General features: G+C 33.8%; 1 protein-coding gene across 1 annotated transcript in view; it reads left to right on the forward strand.

The window, feature by feature from the left end:
* CDH18 (cadherin 18) overlaps nt 1-22084 on the forward strand; it is a 159245-nt gene that overhangs the window by 19600 nt on the left and 117561 nt on the right. Inside the window, exons 2-3 of the mRNA XM_066326304.1 lie at nt 14372-14666; nt 21376-21495. Coding sequence (XP_066182401.1) covers nt 14372-14666; nt 21376-21495 — 415 coding nt within the window. The remainder of the gene's footprint in view (nt 1-14371; nt 14667-21375; nt 21496-22084) is intronic.

The following is a 22084-nucleotide window of genomic DNA, read 5'->3' on the forward strand; positions in this document are numbered from 1 at the left end:
AAACTGTGGACTTCTTTTTTTCCCTGCTTCACCCTCAGAACCACTCTTAAAGGTACAGAACACAATCTACAGCACACACAGAACAGACAATTGGGGATACAGAGTCATCATAGTCACCACAGGACACCAGACTAGTCTGAAAAAAAAAAAAAAAATGTTTTGCTTACTAAATACGTGCTGGAACTGAAATTGATGGCCAGCTGAAAAAATTTCTGTTAGATGCATTCATATACAGTAAACTGTTCTCACTGCTGGTCAGGAGTAAGTGGGGAAAATTAATATTCACTAGAAAAAAATTTACTGATTTAATATCAGGTAGTATTTTGTTTCTATTCCACAGACCTTCAGTTTTCCCTGGAACAAGTTTTATGATCAAATGTAACTTGAAAAATAATTATTTACACGAGAAGGAAAAAAAATTACAAAACAGAAAACAAAGCACAAGGTCCATGTAGTGTAAGAAGTAAAACTACATTTCAGAAGTAAAGCAACATTACTTCTGTAAGACATATATGGAATTAATCAGTAACTGGGTGTACTAATCCCAACTGTGGGCCATGAAACCGCTTTCTGGAATTTTAGCGTTAATTAAATTATGCTTTTACAAGGCTTCACTTGTCCTTGAGCATTTTCAGAATTTTGCAAGCAACTATTCCCCTCACATGCTAATTTCAATAACAGCATGGTACTGAAAGCACCACTTCCAGCGAGGAAATAAATGGCAGGCAAACTCATGCTTTACTGAATGTGTCCTTGGTGTCTTTCTGCAAAGCTGTAATCACAGTCATATCGTGTGCTTTAAGACAACTGCTGGAAGCTTTCTTCTTTATATTAGAAATTTATGTAGAATTGTGGAAAATGTCTTAATTCTCCATTCCAAAGAAAATGCAAAAAAGTAAGTGAAGTATTCTAAAATATTTGTATTTCAAAGCTGTCTTTCTCAATTTCACTGAGATTGTATGTGTGCTGTATATATAAATATGTGTACACCTGTCTTCACAGAACTAAATATGGATGTTTTGGTGGGTAGGAGCAGGTTGTGTTTTTAATCTGAAGATGGATTTTTGCCTGCCCATGGAGCCTTTGGATTTGTTTAGGAAAGGCTGAAACACGGATGGTCTCGAGACAGAGAGCTCCTTAACTTTGGATTACTTACTTTAATGAAAGTTCCACATTGTACCCTAAGCACCCTAATTTTAAAACAAACCATTCTAGTTTTGGACTTATTTATATTAGAAAATATACATATGTTTCTATAACTCTATTCACTGCAGAGTTTTGCACCCAGTCATACTTCCAAAATTCTCCATATCCTTCAGTGAAAAATTTAAATGCTGAAACCTTATGTTTAAATTTTCATATGTCCTTGCCATGGTAGTTTATCAGCACATTCAGGATGAATTCTGCTGGAGGTGGAGTTGTAGGAACTGCAGTGCATGTGGGGCATGGGAACAAGAGTGTTACAGGCTAGGATGTATAAAAGAGGTGAGCTCCAAGAGGGAATGTGAAGAGGCACGATGGAACTCTTTGAAAGACAGAGGGATGTAAGAGAGCCCGAGAAGAAGAGTTAGATTAGATAAGGATGTGATATCTTGGGCTGAAGAGTGGGATTTCCCTCTTTGGAGTAAAGGTTCAATACAACAATCCACGTGCAGTTTATGAAATTTAATAAATAAATAATTTCTCCCTGAAATATCTGAAGTCTTCAGAAAGCTTCTCCCTTTGATCTCCTGTACCACTGAGTACTCTGCAGCTTTCCTGAGAGCTCACTGCTCCTGCCCTGACCTTAAAGAGGCAGCTGAGCCTGAGCCGGCAATTAATAAAATCAGCAATTAATAAAATAATAACCATTTAATGTTTTTGAGAACCGTCTTACCCTGCCATTCATGAGCTGGTGTGAATTAAAACTTTGGAGATTTGCACTATGTATTACCTAACTAGTGTTTTAGCTATGTGATGTCTGCAGACGATGTTGGAAGCTAGAGGAGGATCATTGGTTCGCTCAATAGGCCTCATCTTCAGAAAAGGATACATTATCTCCTTTGGTTTATTTTCATGTAATTTTTATCTAAACCTGGGCCTGAAGAGGAAAAAACTCTTTTCCTATATATAAGCCAAAATGACTTTGTAGTTCAGACCACAGGATATTTGTATGGATAAATTCTTAGTATTATATTTTTTTTAAGTGCAAACATTTGACGCTTTTATAAAAATAAACATACTTAAACTACAGTCATTTTCCACTTTTTTCCAATTTTCTGCACTTTAGAAAAAATCAGGCATTAAATAATGAAAGAAAATGTAGTTTTGAAGCCAATCTACTACCCATTACGGCATGTCATAGAGGACATATATAGAGAGAGATTCATTACTAATCTCTAATGAAAGTGATAAGTATCTGTTCTTCAGAATGTAGATTTTTTTTTTCTCTACTGTTAAGTAAAGTCAGGAATGTATCCTTCTTAGGAAAGACAAAATATACCTCATTGGCATTTACAGATGAACTGTTTTGATGCAATCTTTCTTGTTTTCCTCCTACCATCAAAATTGTTGTGATATTGGATATTTATTTTGTTGTTTGCTCCTCTTGCACACAAACAAAATTTTTCAAGATTTGGATTTCTGTCTGAACAAAAAAAAACCTATTTATATTAATAGAAGAGTTGGGAAGCAGGAGGCATTCCTGGGTTTACCCAGAGTTTTCTTGGGCATGCCTTTAGAGAATGTGATATTTACTATATCACCAAGATTTGTCTAGGTTTTCTTTAGTTCTAAGAGCACAATATTGTTTGGGTCAGAAGGAACATATTTCCAGATGATTACATGATCGTCATATTATCTTTTGAGAGAAAAAAAAAAGTTTATCTCTTGTCAAAATAAGATTTTTATTTCTGCTCCCTAACCAATAATCATCTCTGTTGCCCTGAATTCTTGTCTTAACTCTATATAACACCACTGAACATAGCAATCTGCTAGATTATTCCTTACATGGAATAAGTAGGATTTTAGGAATATGAGTAATATTTACTCACTTTAGGATGATTAAGTGAAAACTTGTATTCAGTGGGTGTTTGAAATATCAAGCAATATGTTTTTGTTTGTTGGTTTGTTTTTGGTTTTGTTTTGTTTTTTCCAGAAAAAAAAAAGAATTTTTGGACTTCACAATATTAGGTTAGGAAAATAAGATCCTGGGAGATGAGAATCATGTCCATGGATCTTCTACTGGGACATATGGGCACTTCCTCCTGGGGTGCTTAAATGTAAAGAAAACAGTTGTGTAAAAGAATAAACTATGCAAGAACTTCCAGAGAAGATTTTATGTACTCTGTATCAACACTGTCTTGTACTGCTAGCAAGAATGTGTAGTAATGTATCGATTATTGGTCATTTTAATGGCCTCCCAGAATGAACTATTTTTATATTGCTTTCTCTGTCATTTTACACATATTGTTTTAAAGAATCATTTGTATCTAACAGTTTCTTGGCAGCCAGCAGCTTTAAGGATTGTAATCCTATTCTGCCTGAGCATTTTTTTGAGAAAGTAAAAGGTGTCAGATCATTTCTGAAAAGAAAAATCATCAAAATGTTCATGATAAATTACATCTATATTGATGTATCAGCATGCCCATAAGAAACACTAAGGAGAGGAATATATTGCCTGGAAGTGTGAATAGTATGCTTCTGACTTTTAATATAGTTTGAATACTGGTCCCAGAGAAAGATCAAATTTTAACAGATTTCTTTTCATCCCTAACTTTAGTAAGTGATAGTAGTGAAGGAAACATCATGTCTGGAATTCTTTACATGTACAAAAATAGAACAATGGTGCTACCTATTGGAATTAGATGATGGTGAACATAGCATAGTTCTTTCTTAATCAAAAACATAGATTTTGTGTTAAAAGTAACATGCAGATTATATTTCTGTTCATTTTAGTAAATCAATAAGCCTCTGACTTTCTTTGTTGAAATGCTTTCTATTAAACACTGTCAAGGGGTAACTGGGAGAAAGTAGTTCTTAACTAGATTTTTCTTGTGTTAAATTCAAGACAATTCCATGATACACATATATCTGTCCTACAGAAAAATGAAAACAAGTTCGAGCATGAAACATATGTGTCTTTACAATGGACAGCAAAGGGCATTAATGTTTTTCAGTGTGAAAAGTAGAACGTTGAGAAAAAGGTATTATTTAATAAAAGTAAAAGATACACCTATCTAAAGCTATGTTAAATAAATTCTTCTGCACATTTTCTATGTTTTTTAACACACGGGAGAATTTTAATGTAAACGTTATTGCTTTTACTAGAGCAATGCTAGAGTACCAAATGTTACACAATTTACATCATGATGTCATCTGCAGAAACTTCTTGTGTATCCTGTTGTAGAAAAATATACCACAGCTGTTTTTAAAAACAGATATTTCATGGATTGAAAACAGGAACAATTAAGTATATTTCAAATTTGACTGTGAGTCTCTGGAAACTTGGATGGCTCAGTCTCTTTGGTTGCTACTTCAATAGTCTAGCATATTTTCTTATTGTCATTGTTAGACTGTTGTCAGTCACAACGAAGAATAGCAGTTGTCCATGAAAAGATGGAAATTGTCTGTACTGTGCTGAAAAAAATATCATGCAGCACTTGCAAGTGTATTGTCAGCTGCAAAATGCAGGAAAACTTTACACATTACACCAGGCTTCTGTACAAGAACTGTTATAAACACCTGTCCGTCATTAATTATGATATAAAACTGTTTTATAAACATTTTCAGAACTTGTGTTTTACTTGTCTGGAAGTTGTACTGAAGTAAATGTGAAAAATGAGGGGTTTGTTAGGTCTTAAAATCAAAATCTTGCATTAGTGGCAGTTCAGGTTTTTCTACACTGCAGTGGGTCATGGTAAATCTAGAAAGACAGAAGAAGCAGTAGCATGGTACCACTTTGAAAAAACTGTGCTAATAGGTGAGAATTAGCTGATTTAAAAACCTTAGGCTCAGAAACTGTATTATTCTTGGGAATGCTTGTATAAAGTTGGGAAATACGCAGAAAAGATTCTTACATTTCCCCAGTTTACATTCTTATGGGATCCAGAAAGTTTTTGTAATAGCCATTTAAAAGCATGATAAAGTTAAGGAAAGTTGTTTACATTCCCATTGACTGGCATTGATATGATTCTGTTTTTTTATTCCTACTTGTGAAAGTATAGTCATCTTTGTAACAGTCAGGATCACTTTGTCACTTTTTTTATTGCAGCCATTACATGACATATCTGTGGGGAGGGCTGGTGATAAGCTTCTGTTCTCAGCATGAACCTTCTGACTTGCACAAAGATGTTCAAAGTAGCAGAGCTGGCATCTTTCGTTATCAATGGATTGAGGCGCAGGTTATCTTTCAAATTTGTGGAAACATTCCTTCAACATGATGTTGTGGGGTTTTTTTTTACTGTGTCATATGGTACTTTTTGTTTCTAGCGAACAGAAGAGTTCTACATTAGAGGAAGAAGGAAAAGAAGTCATACTCTCTTCTAAGAGAGATGCAGAAGAAGGGTGATGAGTTGTGAGAGTTGTAATGGAAACTCTATACAGAAACAGTTTTATACAAATATAAATTTCACCCAACAAGAAGAAAAGCTGTAGACCAAATGAAAGAGAAGAAATCACTTTCCAGATGCAAAACCAGAACATGATTTAAGGGTTTAATACTGCATGAGCAGAGAATCAATACCCCAATGAATTAATATTCTGATATTCAACGTTATGATACTGCATCCTAATATTTCAAAAGTATATAACAAAGAAGTCTTACCAAATGAATTGACCAAAAGAAAAACAGTCATCTCAATAATGAAAGCATGTATTTATTTTACCTGGAAAATACATTAATATGCTTTGATAAGTAGTTCTCAAAAATGCGGAGATTAAATCCTTTTAAACAACAGTGTATGGAGTCTTTGATGACACATGGTAGTGCATTCTTTTCAGTTTCTTCAGAATGAAACAACTTTTTCACCTGAAATAGAAGCCATTGGACAGTAGCTAACCTGTTTTCTTTACAGAATCTTAAACATTTCTCAGCAAATTAGCTTCAAAGACATCAAACTGAAAAATGTGTGAAAGTTTTTTGGAAGGATGGGATAAAAGGAAGCTGGTAAATTAATTATCTCTCCTTGATCTTTTCCACTTTTTTTTTCCTAATCAAACTCTTTATTAGAGTGAGTTATCAGGTCCCTGGCGAAAAATTTCCTCTAGCTGATTTTACACAGCTCACAAATACTACACCACAAAGTCACACATTTATTTTTTTTCTCTTCACAGTATTTCTTAGGAAGAGAAAAGTAAAAAGAAGTAATTTAGAATATCACATGAGTACACAGCAGAGTTGTTTTCCCAGAGCTTAAAAATTAATGTGCTGCCTTCAGATCTTTCATGGAATAAACAGTATTAGCTGTAGCACTGTCAAACAAACAAGCAAACAAATAAATGGTACTTTCAAAAAGTGTTTGAGTACTATTTCACTTACAGCTATGTGCTGCAGTGAGCTATTTTTATCACTTTCAATATCAGAAGCAGCTCTATACATGGAGATCATGCATAGTACAAAATTAATTGATCAGAGTTTTAGCTAATAGCTTTTCCCCATATTTTAAAATCCTAAATAATCCTTAGGTTGTCATTCCTGTTCAGTAAAATATATATGTCTTTTCTTTTTCGAAGACCCTATTAGAAGGAATGTTTTCCTTTTTTGCCTCTGTACTGGAAATGGAAAGAAAAATAATTTGATTTTCTCTTAAAAAAAAAAAAAAAAAAAAAAAAGGTGCACTGAGAATAGCTTGACCAAACAAGCACCAGAAATGAAGGTGAAAAGCACCTGTAGAAAGTCTGCAGAAGCAGTGTGTAAAAACACAGTGTTTTAACACGTTTTTACTCCATCATTGTCACAATGATGTTTTCATTGTGCAAAAACAGTGCAATGTTTTTCAGTGAAGAATAGCTTTTCACTGCATCAGTGAGTTTCCAAGCCCTGAACTCTTGCATCTCTTGTGTCTTTTCGGAGAATATATGTGCTTACTGTTTTTCTGACCTTGACCTTTTCAATGTCTTAAGCAAACATCGTTTCACATGAAAGCAGGCTTACTTGAGCAGGTAATGCAAGTGATGATGTTGGTACCGAGGACTGCTTTTGGCATCTGTGAGGTGTAATGCATTTGTGATTGTGTAGCTGAATGCTGCTGCATTTACAGACAAAGCAGAGCTTCAGTGGTTTAAGTAAGTGAGAAGTTTGAAGGACCCGTGCCCAAGAGCAGTTCCATGAACTGAAAAGCTTTCATTTCCCATTACTGCTTGTGCTCATTTATAGGGATGGCGAGATTTTTAGAAGTGCTTTATGCTGGAATATCACCACCTTATTATGATTTAGTAACACAACCAGAAGTAAAACATTCTTCTTACAGTGGTGATGATGTGTGGTCAGTGCTTATTTGAGTAGCAGTGTATCATCAAGACACTTGGATTGAAACTATCAAATTTATGGTCCTACTGAATGAAATCTAATCTTTCACCATGACTACAGATTTACTGGTTGTAAAGTGAGATTTAGTGACAGTAATTGTGCAGAGGTGGTGAAAACTGAAGATTAAATATGATTTTTTCTTATTTCTTAGTAATTTTCTTCTGTTCAAGTCTGTGAAATCCTTAAAAATTTCAAAAACACATAAACTATGTAAATGTTACTTCCTGGGAAAAAAGAGAATAGTTTCTATGGCCATCACAGCATATGCCCAAGTAAAAGATGTCTGAAAGCTTACTGCTGTGAAGAGAGCTCAGATGAAAACTTCACCAGAACGTAATTATTTTTCTTTGATATGGAAGGTGCATAATATAGACACATAGTATGCTGAAAGAACAATTTCGGATTCTATTTTTCTTAAAAATATATAGTGTTCTTTGAAAACAAAATGACAATTTACAATATAAATTATTGTATTGTTTTAGAATTACTTTTTTTTCTCCTTTTTCTTTTTCATTCCCTAGAGTCCTTTTGTATAAAGAGAAAATAGAAGCTAATGTTGACCACTTGTGGTTGTTTTAGTATGCCTGATGTTGTTTCAGATGTGATTGCTTATGCACCTGCATACTTCTGCCATTGCAGTCTTCCTAATGGCTGCACCAAAGGAGCAGACTTCAGAGAAGCCGCTTGCAAGCAGAAACATCTTGCAAGAACAGATGTTTGTGTGCTATAGTGTTATATTGGGAAGTTAATGCTGTTTCAGTTGTGTTTTTCCTGGATGATTGCAATCCAATTATTTTTCTTCTATCTCAGAAAACTCATTCAGCAGATGGGGGAAATTGCGGTTTTCTATTTTCTTCCTCTGTTTGACAAGGGTGTGGAATAACTTCTTGTCAATTTGTGGGCACTGCTACGGATAGTACAGTTATCTCCTGGGCTAATGATTCCCTCTGAAAATTCCATCAAAATGTGTGACATTGCCCAGAGCACTGTCTTTCATTAAAATATATATTATAGCTCAGACCAAGGGAAGGAAGTCAGCAGCAAAACTGACGATGTCTTTACTGCATAGACACAATGAACATTTCAGTAGTGTCAGCTGGACTCTGCTTTTGCAGTGTGTACCGTCAAGAAAAAATTTAAGTACAGTTTTTACTGCTAATAAGTTTCTTTTAAATTAAAATGTTTTGTCTATATAAACATCAAAGGATGTTTTGTCTACATAAACAAAGGATGTCAGTATGATTGCAGTTCTTCTTAGAGGGAAGAATAATTTTTTTCTCAGTGTTTTAGTACTCTACCAATAATTCTTTATATATCTCTACATTTTGATGGTTTTAGTGAGGAAATAAACCGTTCTGTGCAGCAAAAGCAAGTAACTTAATTCATTCCTCTATGTTTTGCTAAAGGTCATAGCTCATGTTGTTTGGGTGTAATTTTGTTATTCTTCTGGGCTGGGTACTCACTGGTAGACTTCACTGCAGTGGTGTTGTGCTGGGTCCCTCTTGTCAAGTTAAACTGATTGACAGTGAAAACAAAATTAAGAAGGGGAGATTTTGTTGCTTTCCTTGAAATAATGTGGTGTTCTCTGAACAGAACACAATATTTATTCAAGACATAATGGTAGTGTCACGTCAGGTTTTGCTTTTGGAATCCTGTGCAAATAATGTTTATTTTTTACTACTTTTCAACAATATTTTTTAATTATCTGCAATTATTTCAAAATACTTTAAGTGTTTATGTACATAACCACTTCAGCTCTGATTAAATTAATTATGTTAGTACAACAGTTCTTGTTGGTTTGTTGGTTTTTTTGGTTTTTGTTTGATTGTTTTTTTGTTTGTTTTTGTTTTTTTGTTTGGTTTTTTTTTTTGTGTTTTTTTTTTTTGTTTGTTTTTTTTTTTTTTTTTTTATTGGTGTTGGATTTGAATTTAGTTCATATAAGGCAATCTCTTCATAATATTTTTTTTGTTTCCAGAACAAAATATATTCAGATCATATATCAAGAATATATTGGTAGTCCAGTTAAAAATACTTTAAATATCATAACCAGTCCACTTAAAATTCCACCCAAATAACGCTCCAGGAAAGCAGATTTTTCAACTAAAGCAAACAGGAGGGAGCAGTCATGCAGTTAAATCACTAACAGACAACTCTTCTACTTCACAATTGCCCCCTCTTATCCAGGCTTTTTTCTCTTCTGGTTATGCATGGTTTCCTGTTCGCAGCTTATTTTCCTGAGGCAAGTGCAGGGAAGCGTGGTGATCACTGTGGGAGTCTAACTTTCCTCATTCCCAGTAGAAGTAGGATGTTGGCTTTCTTCTCAATTTTTTTGATTGGCTTTGTAGTACCTATTGGTGTGGGTTTTTTCTCATTGGGTCTCTTTCCTATTTTCCTGTAGTTTCTGCCTATTTGTGGTCAGTTGCTTGACAAGTAGGTAGGTTTAAATATTTGGATGTATGAAATGGCTAAACATCAGCCAAAAGAGTACAGATGTATGAAGCTGATTGGTAGAGAATGAGGCCAGTAACTAAGCAGCAGCCACCAGACATTTGTGTTTGTGATTAGCCACTTGTTCATTTTTCAGTTACAAACAGTGACAACACTGTGCTAGGTGGGCAATTAGCCTTCAATCTGTGAATTCATTTTACAGAAGTTAATATGCTAGTGCATCAAAAAAAGTATTTAAAGATTCATAGTATCAAAATTAATATGAGAATATGAAGAAAACTCATTAACTGAAATATTTGCAAGTATCTGCAAATCATGCCTTTGATTAATGTAGCCCTTCTGCAGTTTCTGCAGGAATTCTAAAAGAAAATGAGCTTTTAAATGGACTGATGGAAGAAAAATGTTGAAGTCATAGCAAAACGGGGGCACCTTGGTTTCTGCTCTGCAAAATAAGTCATACACTGCTGATATAGGCTAGGTAAAGATTGAGGAAACATCATAAATCTTCCTGGATGCAACTTGTTATTAAATATATCAAGAAGTGTAGGCCACTGAGTTGACAAAGGGGATATTCCAGATATGCCTATTTGCTATTATCTTCAGCTTCTTCTTTCCCTAAAAAAAACACAGAGAAATAAAGATAGAATTAATGAATAAAGGGGATGAAAATTTAATACTTTCTGGCACCTTCTAGTTGTGCACAGATTCAGAATATTATGTTGGAAGCATAACCAAACCAGCAGTAATGTTTGTGGAAGCCAGCCCATCACTTAGAATAGAGTCCACATTTCCACAGGTAATTCAGAAGCCTGCACTGACTCCACTTTGGAGAATTGGAGACATTGTTGTCAGAGATCAGCAGAGTGAGGAAGCTCCCTGGGACTCTGGAGACTCCTCCAACTCGGTCATGAATGGGCCACACCCTTTCCTGAGAGCTGGTTTGAGATGACTTCCCCAGGTCACACGAGTTAGGTCTGAATAAAACACAAGTTGGTTTGAATTTACATTGCTTAGGGACATTCTCCTCTGTGTCAAATTAATCTGAAGGAGAAATAGCTAGAGCAGTCCCAAGCAGAGAGAAAGGCCACTATTGTCCAGCTAGATTTTTCTTCCTCAATGTCTTTTTGAAATTATTATAGGCAGCATTGCAGAAATACACTCTCCCAAACTATGTATTTGTAACCTAAAAGGTGAATCACATTTATTCTAATTGGAAATGCTTTTGTGGAGTAAACCTCTTGTGGAGATGATTTCATAGTACAGAGAGAAAAGAAGTGCACCATGCTCAGGGACATAAATCTCTCATTAATCTAGTAAACATTGTCTTAAGCAGGGATTCCCAGGGGCTCTCTCAGCACAACACATATTGCAAATAAGCATTTGAGAGTAGTCTTGATATTTTTCTACTTGGACCAATTTGTACTAAGATGGAAGAATTAAAGAAGACAAACAGTTCTTTAATCTTTACTTTGCAGGAAAACTGAAATATAAACAACTGACAAAGAAAATGGCATTTTGTTATGCAAAATCCTCCTCTGTGTGTTTAAAATTCAGCATTAGAAATTAAAAAGCATAAATCAAAGTGTTATATTTCAAACAATATGAGACATATCTGGAAGTAAGGAAGCAAGAACTTCTTTTAACTTTTACTTCTTTTCAGTTGTTGCCTTACAACTGCAGTGTAAAAGACCCACTTTTAAATGGAAGGCTTTCAGTGATTATTAATATGTGTATAGTTTAACTCTGATTATATTCTTGCCTGTATTTTTCAGTTGAAGCTTATTGGATAACACAATGTTTAGCAGGAATAACATATAATTTGTTAACCATGAAATCAGCTGAATATCTTTTGTGTTTCTTAACTTTTCTTACTTTTAGATGTAAAAACCCACTGACTCAAAATACATTTGTATTTTCTTCATTGATGACAGTACAAAGAGTGGTTTCTTTGTACTAATAAAAAATAGCTAATATTACTAATTTTCCAAATGCTCTGTATTTCATGCCATCACAATGAATTTATGAATGTGCTTTGCTGCAGTATGGTGTTGGAATGGCATGTCTGTATTGATATTTGGAGAACCTTACTTTTTATATTCTACAGCAGTTCCTTATTCTGTGTATTTCTTACCTAGGATTTTTTTTTTTAATTGATTCATATGTCCATAATTCTAGTTATAAATGCAGGGATTTTTGCTGGGATCTCTGATACTGTGCTTGGTATATCTGAATATGCTTTTACATATACATCGGTAGAGGTAAAAGGAGAGAAGTACAATGGAAAGCCTTCTTAGTTTTGAGCTGCTTATAGCATCATGAACTCATCAAATTTGTCATTTTGCTGTTAACATTTGCAAACACTAACATTGAGGGCTCATTTTATCCCAAAAAGATCCTACAATCCTAATTGTTTTTGAAAAATTAAAGTATCAGTAACCTTATGCTACAATAACAGGATACCCATTACTCTTGTTTTTAGGAATAAATCACTTCAAATAAAGTTTTGACTTTGTAGGAAGTTTGGATTCTTGGTGTTTTACCTGGGGTGAATTATTCCTTTGTTCATAGAGTACAGTGTTATTCCAAGGATAGGAAATTATTAATTTTGCCAATGACAACAGTAAATGAAATTTGTAAAACTGTTCTGCTGCCCTATAAACATGCATATAAACATGCCAAACATACAGACCCTATTGCTACTTCTTTCTTTCTTTAGGAAAAAAAAAAAAAGGGGGTCCACAGTGGTTACCCAGTTTTGTTTTGGTTGTTCCGTCAGTGACTTGGATAAGTATATAATGCATTGACTGATGTTGTGCTGAAACTTATGAGTTGAAAAACTTCAATTTATTACATTTCCCCCTTGCAAGCCTTTTACTGTACAGGACATAAATTATGTGCAACACCATAATTTCATTAATTTAGTAGAAAAGATGAAAAATCTCATCAACTACCATATGCTTATTCCTTTTACAAATAACAAGGAAGATAGTTTTAAAGGCAAGACAAAGATGCAGAAAAAAACCTGCAACACTTAAATGTGTGAGTAAATATCATCACCTCTGTATCTTGCTTTTAAGTTAAAAAAAAAAAAAAAAAAAAAAGTTGTTTTCTACCATACAAGTTTTATTTTCTCTCTATCCAACCCCTTATGGATTTTTGAACTGAGAATGAAAACAGGAAAGTAGCACCTTGCATCCTATGAATTAAAAATAATATCCATCATTCTCTTTATGCTTTGCTCAGATTCTGCATCAAAATTTAGTAATGTCACACTGCAGATATCGAAAAATCTTCAGGGCAGTAGGATAAGGATAAAAATGAATGTCTTCTTAAAATAAAGAAGTTTCCCTACTGATTTCACATCACAATATAGCTGCACTGTACCTGAGGCTGTTCATTTCTGCATTATCACTTTGTTCTTATTGTGCTCCTCAATAAATGCATCATGTTCTCAAAGTTGTTTCAAAGGGAAAAGAAGGCAAATCCACAAAACTTTTCAGTTTATATAAAAATTACCCTTTCTTATCAAAGAACACATATTCATTTTTATTCTAAACTGGCAAATCTTTAAAGTCAGGTTAGGAACAGTGAGGCAGTAGGAAGCCATTTCATGTTATCTTTTAACACATCAATCTGCTTCCTGGGTTTTCCTTCCCCCTCCCCAGTCCTCCAGTAAATTAAAACTTTACTGTACTAAAGGAAGAATTTAGTATATTTAATGTATATTTCATAGCAAAAGGTGTTATGAACAATGAAAATACTGAAAGTCTCTGTCAAACTTCATCATTTAACTATAAATAATTTAAATACAAGCAAGTTAGATAACTTTCTAGCTAAAAATAAACAAAACAAAATCCAAAAAATAAAATGCTTATGTTTTCTTGTGGGACAGAGTAATCCTGGACAGACATCTTCCACTGGCACAGTGTGCAGTTTCCTTTCACAGTGAATGATGCTGTCCTCAGGGCCACAGAGGAAAATGTCAGTGGGACTTACAACTATCATTGCAGTGGACAATCCTCAGTGGGAATGCATCCAGTTTAGTGGTTAGGGGAAGGTTTCAAGCAATGAGTGCTGCAAAATAACTACTAGAAGGACTAAAACAAGAACCAAAAAGAATAAAAAACATGACGGTTATGAGAATATTAATGACTTAAGGAAGTTTTTTAGAGTGGATGCATAACCCAAAAAATCCTAGTTTAACAAAGTAATTATGCTGGGTGGAAAATTACCCTGACCAAAATGACTGGGTTGCCAGAAAGTGTATAAGAAAGAGCAATGCAAGATGTGGGAAGGGTGAAAACAAACCAGAAGGGTGCTAACAGTAATATTATTGTTTTTATACCTAATGGGCAATAACCATTAATGAAATTTGTTAATTAATTTTATATGATTTGATGTGTTTTTATTCCACAGCTGCATTCCAATTCCGACAAAGGTGATGGATCAGTCAAATACATTCTTACTGGAGAAGGGGCGGGGACTATATTTATTATTGATGACACAACTGGAGACATCCATTCAACCAAAAGCCTAGATCGAGAGCAGAAGACACACTATGTACTTCATGCCCAAGCTATTGACAGACGGACAAACAAGCCACTGGAGCCCGAATCTGAGTTCATTATCAAAGTGCAGGATATCAACGACAATGCACCAAAATTTACAGATGGACCATACATTGTTACTGTGCCAGAGATGTCTGAAATGGGTAAGGAAAACAAACTGTGTTATTCAACAAGCTTGTAACGAGGGCAAATGCCACATACTGTTTGTAAAAGTTACCATCACATCGTTGAATGTATGTTAAATATATTTGAGTTAGGAAGAGACAAGAAGAAGACATGAAATACAACCCATATGTTAATTGTGACATTCATAGTAAGACAACAGTATGCACACACACATGCTGGTTGTAAGACAAGAGGCACGCTTAATCTTGAATGCTTTAACATACATTCTTTGGCAAATTGTAGTTTCCATTCTAGAAAAAAGATGTATTCATATATCCTCATTCAACTGTACACTTAGTGGCATTCTCTTATGCCTACATGAGCAATTCACAGAATTAAACACAAAGGAACAAAGTCTCCTAGATTATTTGACACATATATTTGTTTTTCAAGTTTATTACAAAGTTAACTGAAGTTCAAAAAGGTACCAGTCTTTGGTTTTCCCTGTTAGGTAGATCACATATTCTTATTCTTTAAGGTACTCCATTATGCAATCAGTTTTCTTTATTTAATACTTTTCTGGTGTTGAAATTAGTTTATAATTTTCCTCTAATAGAAGAATTGACAGCAGAGTTTTTACAAGGACAAAAGTGCAGTATTTCTGTGAATAATATCATAAATCCAAGACAATGCAAACAATACATGGTTGTGTGAATAGCTACAATAACTGCATAGAGCTTCCTGTAGGAATATTGTGGCTCTTTAAAAAACTTCTTCAACTGTCTTTGATAATTCACTGTGGCAAAAAGCTTTACTGTTAAAACTGCAGTTCATTTCAGCACCGTCTAAGCTTTTATCTCAGTTATGTCCCATTACACCACAGGCGCTCTTAATGGGTAATTCATTTCCTTTAGCAACTGTTTCCAAAAATGACTAGCTCCATCTTTCTCTTTCTTTGGTTTTCTTTATCTTTAATGGAAACCATTTTAATTGATTACTTCCTTCACCTTTAGAGGCGTTTTACTTTCTGCATATGAGGAAAGATAGTGGAAGAGTGATCAATATTATCTACAAAATCAAAATTAGCTAATGTAATAATTTTTGTTTGTATTAAATTTATGGAAGTTTTCTTTATTTCATCTTCTGTATATTGAGCATTCTTACATAAATTTTAATCATAATTCTGCAGTAATCAGAATCTATTCAACTACATCGTACTGTTTTCCAAAGAATGATTTGTATAATCTGGAATGGTATTTTGTGTTGTAAAACAGAGTGGATTATGGTAAACCAATGAAGTTTTACTGGTAAAATAGAGAACTGATGCTTATGTTTTATAGATCAAACCTTATTGGTTGTACTTGAGGCAAATCATTAAAATATCTATTACACAAAGCTTTTGTGTTGTGTGAATAAACCTGAATAGTTATATTTTCTCATTCAGGCATTCTGTTGTAGGTATACATTATATTTTCATTGTAAAATTATATCTGTTTTATTTTGTCTCCTGTGATTTGTTTGTATTTGTTGCATTCTGAAAGCATTTTTATTAACTTCAATTTCAGGAAGACCGATTCTTTTACTACTTCCACAGGATACATCCTTTGTGTCAAATGATGGAGATACTTCTCTCACTTTTATTAGTTCTGCAATTAGCACAGTTTTTTCGACATTTAGCTGTGGAGTCTATACATAACTGAACTTGTTTATGTTATTCTGGGAATTTCTGTGGAAGTCACAGTCAATATTTCTTCTGATTTTTGCAATATCATTTAAAGATCTTTCAAAGTTACAGTCTCTCTGCAACAGCTCTCATGCTAAGTGGCATTAATTTTGATCTCCATTATTTTGCTCAGTTTCAGCAGCCGGTCTGTAGCTTTGGTTTTGTGTTTAAGGTATTTTAGTTTTCTGAAATTCTTTTCCCAAAGAATTTTCTGTAAACAAGAAACATGTTTTTGTAACTGTAGCTTTGTTATTCATTCCTTTTCCTAGGAGGGACTTCTTCTTGATGTCCCTCTAGTCTGACCAATGTGATTGAGAAGATGTTTACCTTTGTTTCAACAGTCAAATTGGTCTGTATAAAAAAGTATAAAAAAGAGACACAACCCAAAAATAAAAAAGTAATTCTCAGCCTTCTAAATCTCGAAGTGTGTGTCGTCGTAGTGTAAAACAGTGTCACAGGTTCTTGTTTGTTTGCTCAAGATCCTAGGTAGTATTTTCCCCTCAACTTGAACTTAATGTAGTTGTAAAAGCTGCAGGACTTTTATAGCTTTTCTTTTTTCAAGTCACTGAGAAGTACAGGAAAGGGTTTTTAAATTTTTTTTTGGCAATTATTAGATCACAGTTTTCACTAGGACACAAAATAACTGTACTATCTATGCTTTATGTAATATTCTGGGAGAAATGAAAGAAAATGCCTATTCAATGCCTTCAATGAAACTTTTTCCCTAAAATTTGGCACAAGACCCAAGATTTATATCTGAAATTATTTCTTCTGTCGTATGAAAAACTCAGTTATGTTGAGGTTTATGTGATCTGTTTTAAGATTTATGAGAGTCATCTTCATGCAAATTAAAGGAAAATAAGAATATTTTTCAATCAGTAAAAAACCTCCATGTGTGTTAATTGTAGCTGCAAAATGAGTGAAACACTCCATGATAAATTTTTAGTGCTGAGGTCATTTAGAGGTGAGACTAGATGATCTCTTGATGTCCCTTCCGACCCTAACCACTCTGTGATTCTCTGATAAGAAGAGTATTCCCAATAATATTCCCAATTCTACTTAAGAAGTTAATAGGTATAGAAGATGTTTCTGAACTTCTTTTGAGCATGTTCCAATGTGAGGTAGTCATAATTTCAGATAATCTGGAAGACAACATTCTTCATAAATATGATTTTTATTAGAAGTGCCTATTTACCTTCCTGGGTTGTGAAACTAAATCACATTTTGTTGACTTGTTAGTGTTTTCAGACAGTACTAAGAATTATTTTAATTACGTAAAGAATCCCTGTGTTTACTAAAGTCCACACTTTGATTGTTTCTTTTAGGGTTTTTTTGTTCAATATTGATCCATTTGAAATTTAATAGTACAGACAACTATGCAAAGTCATGTATAAAACTTTGCATTCTCAATAGACATATTTTATGGAAGTGCCTCATTAAACATTAAAAATTTGTCTTCAGAGAGACAAATTGCAATATTTCAGTTTTTCTTTGAGATATAACTTCACAAATTTTTTTCTTGTAAGCTATTAAAAACAAACAAACAAGCAAACAAACAAAAAGGAGATATTTAGAATTAAAAATACAATTTAGTTCCCCAGTTGAATAATTCTTTTTTTATACCAGAAAAAAAAAAAAAGACAAAGCTTACAAAGTGGTGTTCAGAGCCTACAGACATGTTTTACAGCTCTTTATAAAGCATTGACTAAGGAAACAGAATGCCCAAAATGCAATCTCTGAAATGTAGTGGGAAAGCATATGAAATGGTAGTTTTACTCAGGATATGCAGAGACTCTAGTTGAGGGAAAAAAAAGTTGTTTTTATTGCCTAACTAGAATGACAAAATTCTTTCATAGCAAAACGGAGTTTTTCTTGACAGGAACTTTCACAGTAAGCTAGTATAGAAAGAATGGAAGGTATGGGTCTGATGTTCTTATCTCTCCAGTGGTGTTCAGAGAAATTAGACCCTTATCTTTTTTATCTTTTCAACTATTTTTTTTTTATCTTAACAGTTAAAATAGCAAGAGGGCAGTACTGTGTAATTCTCCATCTAAATCCTTCATTACACCTAGCCTAGCAACAAAAAATTGTGCTCCCTTTAAATGATAGAAATGTGTCCAGAGTGATGATTTGCCTGTCATGCAGATGAGTCTGAATGATGCTAACTTTGAAAGGAATTGTTGGAAGGTGAAAGTACTTTTTTTTTTTTTTTTTTTTTTTTTTTTTTTTTTTTTTTTTTTTGGCAAGGCATTTTAACTTGCAGCTTTCATAAGCTGCGTCTCCTCAGTGCTCAGCAAATCAGGCAAGAGTTGGGCAAAAGGCTGGTATGGGGATTGCTTGTAAAATGTTGAGCTTGTGTGAGATAGCAAAGAAGTTAAGCTTCTGAAGCTTAACTCCACATGAAGCAAACCTCTCGTTCCACTGAACACTGAATCAGAGTTTGAGAGGTAGGGTGGGAGGTTGAGTTAAAATTTGTGATTCTATGGGTTCTTTAAGGTAGAAAGAGAACACTTCACCACTATTCAATACTAACTTGCTATTATTATCTAGTGTTTCTTGGGAGAGAGATACAGTTGTATTAGAAAATCACAGTGGCAAAATTTTTTGATACAATGGCACTCCATTCATGCTAAAATGAACTGTCAGCTACTTATGTAGGATGCTGCCTTTCACTGGTTCTGTTTTTTTTCACTTACATCAATGAGTTATACAGGCACTAAGATTCTTTTAAAATAAGGAAAGAGACGAAAGTCATCAAAGAAGGAGAGAATTATAAAATCACAATATTTCTCCTTTTTTCTTCTGAAATAGCTGAAATTTGTTTATTGACTTCAAGACATATCTTGATTTCCTAGAATTCTGGGGAAAAGTGCTAATGGAAACTTACACTGTTGGTAATTGTTTTCCTGGAAAAATGAAAAACGATAGACAAAAAGGTACAGAGGTTGCTCAGCATTCTGGATAGTAAACTCTGGTAGGTGACTGATTATACCAATTGAATGAATATGTTTTTTGTTTTACACAACTACAAAATAAAATAAAATCGCTGTGCATCTATAGTCTATTAATCTTCAGTGGTTCCACAAGGTTGAACTATAAAAGTTCCTCTCAAGCCAGAAATTATTTGCAAACTGGGCTACAGAAAAATATCATTATAGCATTTCAGTGTCATAGACTAGCAGGAGGAAATGTCTGTTCCTGAAAGTGACCTATTATTCTATGTTTAGATAGCAAATAAATAGTCTTGAATGATTCCTAGAACATTTTAAGAAAAAATACCCAAACTTTAGTTCACGTTTGTTGTCCTGTCCACATGAACACAAATACAGTAGTTTAGTTACTTTAAACATTAACATCTGAATAATTATGAACACACAACTAGCTCCAGCTTGATTTTATTACAATATTCGACTTCAAAGTCATCCAAGTATCCTTAAACTTAGTTGTCAATATGTTTATCTGTGAGACTGTGTTTCAGAAACCAGAAGACACTGTATTTAGACATGTAGACATATTTGCATACAGTTTTACTAAGTCTCAAGAGATACAAGCATCAGCTCTTGGAGTCTGAGTTAGTGTGATACAAATGAATGAAGAGTTTCTCAAAGAGGTTAGAAACAAAATCTGTAAAGGTTTGCATGCTTAATTTGCAGTATCTGAAGCAAGACTCCATAACTTCACATACTTTTAATTCAAGTGTACATGGAGGGTGTGCACATTAACAAATGTTTCTGTGAAATAGAAATTGATTTAAGAGGCTGAATAACTGGAACTGAGAAACTGATGTCCATGCCATACTTATTTGTGAAATCTTGTTTTAGATTAGCTCTTGCCTGGTCTTTGAGACTGTGTGTCTATTAGCAGTTAGAATAAATCAGATGTGCTGCTAATGCACATCTCTTGGTTTAGTTGCATCTGAAGAAATCTGGTTGGTATGCTCTGAAATGGCTCTATAAGGCAAATCAAAGTGCAACAAGTGAAGAAGATCAAGGGTTTCAATTCAAAAACATACTTCTTCTCTCCACTAAAAGTGAAATCGAGTACCCCAGAGTAGATGTGATACCTCGGTGGTTAATCTAGATGGGAATCTGCTTTCAGATGCTGAGTTATGTGAGAGCAGCCTGTTCTGTTATTATTATGGTATTTTAATGTTGGACTAAGGAGCCTGTAGAAAGTGGTGTCTGCATAAAGATGAACAAATAGAATGAAGTGTGGTCCTTTATTAACTTGCAATCTTACACTTACTGATTTCTTATGGGAAGTGTTTGGCCGTGATACCAAAGGTTCATCATTGCATGCCTTGAAAAACACAGTAAAATGAAAAAAATAACTTCTCTCCATTCTATCTATGCAGTACTTAGGCATTTTATTTTCTCAAAAGGGCTGCTCATAACTTATCCCACCTAGTGATGTGCTAGAAACTGTGATTTTATTCTTCTAGTGTTTTTTATTGCTAGCATAAAAATAATTGTCTTTTGAACTGATCTTTCTATACTTGCATCCTAAACAAGGTTCTAATAGTTATTTAATTTTCAGATCTTTGATACCTTCCAATAGCTAGATTTTTTAAAATTCATTTAACAGCTTTAATTCTTTTGCGGGCATTTATGTAAGTAATTTTAAATACTTCAACATTAATTTGTATTATGGATGAAGATAATCCTGAAGTCCATAGGTCTGTGTTGTTTAGAACTAAATACCCAAGTTTGGGATCTATGTGTGTGAACATATATAAATATGCATGCCATGTAGTTATTATTTATTTTTATATCACTGTAGTTTCTCTTTAAGTTTGTTTGTTTGTAATCAATTCACATATACATATATAAAGACACTTTTTTTTTCAAATCCATGTAACTGTTTTTCCTTGACAAATGATGTAATGATAATAGATAGAGAAAATGTTATTAATCCCTCAATTTTAGAATGCGAGTACTTTAGAAGTTTTTTTAAAATGTATTTGGAAATATTTGTCAGAAAACTTTATTTATTGCAAGTTAATGTTTATTTTCCTGTATACACAGGTACGTCTGTTCTACAGGTGACAGCCACAGATGCAGATGACCCCACATATGGAAACAGTGCCAGAGTAGTGTACAGTATTCTTCAGGGACAGCCATATTTTTCTGTTGACCCCAAAACAGGTTGGTGTTTTATATTTTTATTTATATGATTTAGCTCATATGTTGCAGTTAATTAAGTCTGGTAGGTGAAATGCAATGCACACATTGCAGATATGACTTTTTTCTTATTTTTTTGTAGGCTGCTTCTTGCTTTAGCACTATGAAATTTATAAGTTGCTATGTTTTGCTGAGTACTAAAATGAGCCTGCTGTGTACAGAATTAATTCTGCATCATGTCATGATGTGAACCATTCCGCCAAACTGGAATAACACTCTTTCATCTTTTTAAGCCTCTGTTTAGGAAGTGACTCAAGTATGCCTAACACATTATGATTTTCAATGCTTTGTTTTGCCTGAAGGATAGGCTTGGGAGGATTATTGGATGTGTGCTTCAACACATATACCAAAATAAATTGTCATAATTTGTGTTTTTATAAAACTGAAAGATTTCCATTGAACAGAAGATTAATTCCATGATTTGAGAAGTGGAACAGACTGAAATACTTATGCTTAAACTCTATGCATCACCTATTTTTATTTTTTTTTAATTTCCCTTTTCCACAAAGTATAGGTAATGTACAAAGTATCCAAACTGTTCTATTTAAAGAGA

This window comes from Sylvia atricapilla, chromosome 1 (genome assembly GCF_009819655.1).
Source record: "Sylvia atricapilla isolate bSylAtr1 chromosome 1, bSylAtr1.pri, whole genome shotgun sequence".
Classification (NCBI taxonomy): Eukaryota; Metazoa; Chordata; class Aves; order Passeriformes; family Sylviidae; genus Sylvia; species Sylvia atricapilla.